The 5,296-nt window shown below is 35.6% G+C and overlaps 1 protein-coding gene across 4 annotated transcripts in view; it reads right to left on the bottom strand.

The window, feature by feature from the left end:
* Positions 1–3,854, bottom strand: part of SAMD3 (sterile alpha motif domain containing 3) — an 80,020-nt gene extending 76,166 nt beyond the window's left edge. Inside the window, exons 1-3 of one of the 4 annotated variants that reach the window (XM_017533276.2) lie at positions 3,741–3,854; positions 2,339–2,438; positions 1,498–1,687 (exon numbers count right to left, since the gene is read on the bottom strand). In XM_017533276.2, the coding sequence (XP_017388765.1) occupies positions 1,498–1,687; positions 2,339–2,417 (269 nt within the window). In that variant the 5' untranslated portion in view covers positions 2,418–2,438; positions 3,741–3,854. Of the gene's footprint in view, positions 1–1,497; positions 1,688–2,338; positions 3,113–3,740 lie in introns of those variants that run through there. The other 3 variants (XM_017533274.2, XM_037740228.1, XM_037740227.1) reach the window with 3 other exon arrangements.
* Between the last annotated feature and the right edge of the window lie 1,442 nt (positions 3,855–5,296).

Here is a 5,296-nt window from a genome sequence, read left to right as displayed (position 1 = left end):
GGAAATAACTTTGATCTCTCTTTCAGTTTCCCACCCTTCCTTTGGGAAGAAGTAAAAGCTTGCAATGGAAACTTCATCAAAAGTTTCATGTTCAAGAGTGTGCTCTTTTACATAGATAAGCCAAAACAGTGTTTAGAAGTCCTTCAAATAAATCAGTTAGGGATCGGGTGAAGCAGCTCTTGCCTGTAATCCCAGCGCTTTAGGAGGCTGAGGCAGGAGGATGGCTTGAGGCCAGGAGTTGGAGACCAGCCTGGGTAACATAGTGAGAACACCATTTCTTATAAATTAGTCAGGTGTGGTGTTGAGTGCCTGTAATCCCAACTACTTGTGAGGCAGAAACAGGAGAATTGCTTGAGCCCAGGAATTCGAAGCTGCAGTGAGCTATGATCCTGCCACAGCACTCCAGCCTGGGGAATAGACTGAGCCCTATCTCTATCAAAACCAAAAAAACCCAAAAAGTGTTTTTTAATCAATTAGTAGAATTTCCAGTCCGGCTCTATATACCATCCCTTCAAGGCTACCTGTTTCCCTTCATGTCCCAAATATTAAAATATTCTAGAAATAAACCTGATTATGTCAGGTCTCTACCATTATATTACTTATCAAAGAGAAACAGAGAAATCTCTGTTATTAACAATTTAATCTCAAAAAACTCAAAGTAAAAACATAGAATAGACTTTTTCAATCATCACAATCTTTAAAATGTATTGATAGTTCCACAGCAAATATTTAATCTTGGAAACCTTACAAAAAATCTTGAAAATAGGAAAATTAAATCAGAATGGCCAAAATGATCCCAGGCATAGATGGATGTGTAAAATGAAATTTTTAATCTTAAAAATCCTGTTATCCTTTCTTTCCATTGCTGAAGTCAGTGATTAAAAAACAAACAAAACCATCCCCAAACTTCAGAGTTTTTATCTGCCACCACTAATTTTTGACATGATGTTTTGGGGTATTTCATGGTGCTCATTATTTTAAGGATACTCTTAAAAAATTAGAAAACTCGTGGCAATAAAGTGTTTAGCGAATTACATCATAAAGGCATCTAGAGGAGAGTATAAATTCGTTACTCTAAGAAATCTTTGGAAAATAAATAGATTAATAAATAGTTTTGGGAAAAGCAAAGGAGCAGTCAGGATGCCTTCCCCAAACCCTGATTTTAAAACCAGAGAAACCAAGCCTCAGGAGCCCCTTTCTCCTTGTGTTACATGTCTATTTCACCTGCTTGTTCCACAGCATTTTATACAGAACCCCCCTGTCTATAGGACTTCCCTAATGATTGGAACCAGTGTTTAAAAAGCGGTGAATAAAAAAATATTTCTTGATTCTTAAAATTTTACAGTGTCCTTTGCTCAAACATTGGAAATACTGTACATACAATCCAGCTGAAAATAGTCACCATTTTCAAAGGGCTTTAAACCCCAAACGTCATACTCTAGCCATCATTGGGAAAGCTTGGGAAAAAAAAATAAGGCCATTTATGAACATACTCACTCTCGGGCTGCTTCTGTTTGCATGACCAGGGCTGCCTCTTTGGGGTTTTCAGGGGACTTCAGTCCTTGAGTGTTCTGCTTGTATTTTTTAATTAAATCCATCAGAACAGCCTGATGCCCAATTTTCTTTACCAGTTGCTGAACCATCCGATCATTAAGTGCAAGGAGAGCAGCCCCACTTACTTCTTCCTCTGGGAAAAAGAAAAAAAAATAGTTTCTACATGACTTTCTGGCAAAACACAGGCATTCTGAAGAAGCAAAATTATCTCTAGTGATAAAAGGATCGTCTAAACTTGTCCCCTGCCATTATAAATTTATCCATATTTTTAACAAAGATAGAACGCTGATGTTGTATAATTCCAAATCAATGCCTGCTCCTAAGAAAGTGCCAGAACATGGAATCATAATAAAAACTTACAATTTCCACATTAATATCCTCCCCATTCTAGTTCTCTCTAACAGGCATTGTTTAATCTCAGGAAAGTATTCTCATAATAGCTCCTATCCAATATGCAACCTTGTAAACCCAACACTACAAAAAATACATACTGTATTATTTAAGAACAAAAGCAATATTAAATGCATATATCAAATACGTATTTTAAGTAACCCTTAAGACTTTATTTGAGTTCTTGACATATTATATTCTCCTGTGGACGTTACTTTCAAATAGAAACTCTGCAACAGTCCATGAAGAAATGAAAAATTCTCTACTGCAGCAACTCCACATCCACATTTACATGCACACAGACATTTGGCAACAAAAGTAATTTTCAATAACAGAGGACATCAGAAGATCTAGGCTGATCAATTAAAATTTTTGGAAAGTATAAACAACTCACCTTGAAACCTCTGAACTAGCTCTCCTAAATTTTTCTCCACCAACCAACTGCAGACCTGTTCAACTGACCAGGTTTCCATTGCTGTCTCCTGTAAATACACCTGTAGAGCAAAAGGTCAGAGAATTCTCCAGCTTTTCTTTCTGACCCTGCCTTAATTTTTTTTTTTTTTAACAATCAGCCCCTTCCTTTGCTAGACTCCTTTAGACTCTCAATGTTAAGCTTTTTTAAAATTACTATTTTTACAATGCACATTTAAAAACTGCTAACAAAACACACACTCGTTTTAAATATAAGACCTGATTTAACCTATTTTCTAGTATCTCATTTCTCAAATTTCTTCACCTTCTCCTATGTTTTTTCCATAGGCATCCCGAAGCTTTACTAACAGCCAGCCAGAGCCATACAGTGGTACCCAATCCTGTACCATTAACACCCAGGTTTCTTCACAAAGAAAAGAAAGGTGTGAAATTCACCACTACTAGGCTCCTCAGGAAGTGGTTGACATTTACAGAAGGGGTGGGCAGGGAGGAAGGGAGGAAGGATCAGATAAAAGCCTGACTGAGATACTTAGTAAACCAAGACTGGTTAACCCCTTGCTTCTCCTAGTTAGGTGAAGGAGCTTGGAACTTACTGCTTCTCATTGTTTTGGTTTAGCAAGAGGAGAAAGTAGGACCCAAATTTCTCAGGACCATCTGAATGTTTCTGTCCTTCCTTCCAATAATACTTGTACATATCCCTCTGAGTTCTAGAACTTTGTTGGACACTGTTATGATTGGTAAGATAACTAGGATAAACTACCGCATAGTTGAAAGCTTTTTACTTAATTGGGCAGATTCAAATTGGAAAATAATTAAATATGTTAATAATCGTTGTGAAAGAAGCATATGCAAAGTGTGCAAGATATATTCTTCAACTGTTTCAGTTATTTTTGCATGCCACTTGTCTCCAACCACTAAGAAAACTTAAAACTATTTCCCTAAGGAAGCTTAGTCCTTGATTTTGTAATTCAGTCCAAAGGACTTCTGATGGACTTGGAGGAGGGTGTGGTGAGGGCAGGGGTGTGGGAGGGTGGGGTAGGATGGGTGGGTGAAGGGAGAAACTAAAATAAATTTAAAGCATTTAACCTTTTAACATGACATGGCAATTTCAAATTACAATGTAAATGATATAGATTTACTTGTACATTAAGATACTGACTATTTTATATAGACCAAGGAAAAAGCTACTTATGGAGAAATGGAATCGTAAGGAAAGATAAAAATACTTATTAATCATGTATTTAAATTTTATTGATGGAAGTTCTAAAAAGAACTATTATTGCATTTTTCATTTTTGTATATTTAAATAAGTTACAATTACCAACATCATAGTTAGAATAGTAGAAAAGGGGAAAGATGTTTACCTTGCATATGTAACAAGCTGAAAAGTCAGTCTTCAAGAATCATTTCCTAGAAAACAGTTTGACTTCAAAGTAATAAGCCTCATACTCATAAGTATTCAAAAACACCAAGCTGAAAAATCGAAAACAAGGGTTAAATATAGAAGAACATCTTTCTGCATTTCAGCAGTGGATTTAATTTGCTATGACAAACAGTAGCCATAGAACTCCTCCCCTAGGCTAAGCAGCAATAGCAGGGTGTGAAAAGTCATTATTTGCGAGACTCTGGTGTAAATTAAAAATCACACCTTTCTGTCACACTTCTGGTTTCCTTGTGAAGAGTAGGTCTTAGGGAAAAAATAGAAAATAAAGAAAAAATAAAACAATCCTCTAAACTCTAAGATTAAAAGGTATGCAGAGTAGAAGATACTGCCTTGTAGCCATCGATGGATAAAAGGAAATTTGAAAAAAAAAAAAAGAGGAGTACTTGGAAATGATCACATATTTTTTAATTTGCGGATTCTTTCTACAATTCTACTTCTGGGAAAAACAAAACAGGTTAAATTATAACCTCATACAAACACAATAAAATAAAAAAGCATATAGTTTTTGCCTATTAGCTTTTCTGAGGAGTTAATAAAACAATATCACTAGCTAGACAATGTAACATCTTTGAGGAGTAACGGTACGACTTCTTCTCACGTAAATAATGGATATATTATTTATGATCATCTACACCATGAAGGCACAAATTATATATCAGATGAGAAAAGACATATCTGGTAGCTTTATTCTGAGCTCCAGAAATATCTGAAAATATTTCAAAATGTGAAGGCAAGCATTATCCCTAAATAATTGAAGGCACAATAATTTTTAGGAAGAATTAATGATAACATTATATATGAATGCTCCTGCTAAACCATTCTTATTATTTGAATTGTAAAACAAAAAAAAAATTGTATTAAGTATTCATCTAAAAATTTGTATTAAGGCTTCATCTAACTAAAGCCAAGAAAAGGTAAGACTTTAGCTAAAACAGCCTAAATATGGGCAAGCTTTATTTAACAAATCTGTTAAAATTACAAAGGAAGATAATAGGGCCACCTGCTGTGAATGTGATTTATCATCTTCAGGGGGCAATTTAATGTATAAAACATCATAAAAAACATATAAAAACATCAACCACAAGAGAGTACTTTTAAGGGAAATATGAACCCTTTTTGCTATCTTTCTTCCTATTTGCATTTTTAGTTTTGTCTTCTGAAGTCCAAAAGGTGGGACAACAAAAGATTCCTAAAAGTTTTGCTGACAGCATATGCCCTCTCCTGGATGAATATCTCATTCTACCCTGAGAAAAAGTATCTTCTACCATGGCTGAACTTGAAGGGACAAACCATTGATCAAATATCAGTTCCTGTTGGTAAAAAAAAGAAGGAAAATTGAGGTACAAAAATAAGGGGCTGGGCACCGTGGCTTACGCCTGTAATCCTAGCACTTTGGGAGGCCGAGGTGGGTGGATCACGAGGTCAGTAGTTCAAGACCAGCCTGGCCAAGATGCTGAAACCCAGTCTCTACTAAAA

The sequence above is a fragment of the Cebus imitator genome, unplaced genomic scaffold, assembly GCF_001604975.1.
Source record: "Cebus imitator isolate Cc_AM_T3 unplaced genomic scaffold, Cebus_imitator-1.0 Scaffold81, whole genome shotgun sequence".
Classification (NCBI taxonomy): domain Eukaryota; kingdom Metazoa; phylum Chordata; class Mammalia; order Primates; family Cebidae; genus Cebus; species Cebus imitator.
The sequence above is the reverse complement of the archived record's forward strand: the minus strand, read 5'-3'. Positions and strand labels throughout refer to the sequence as shown.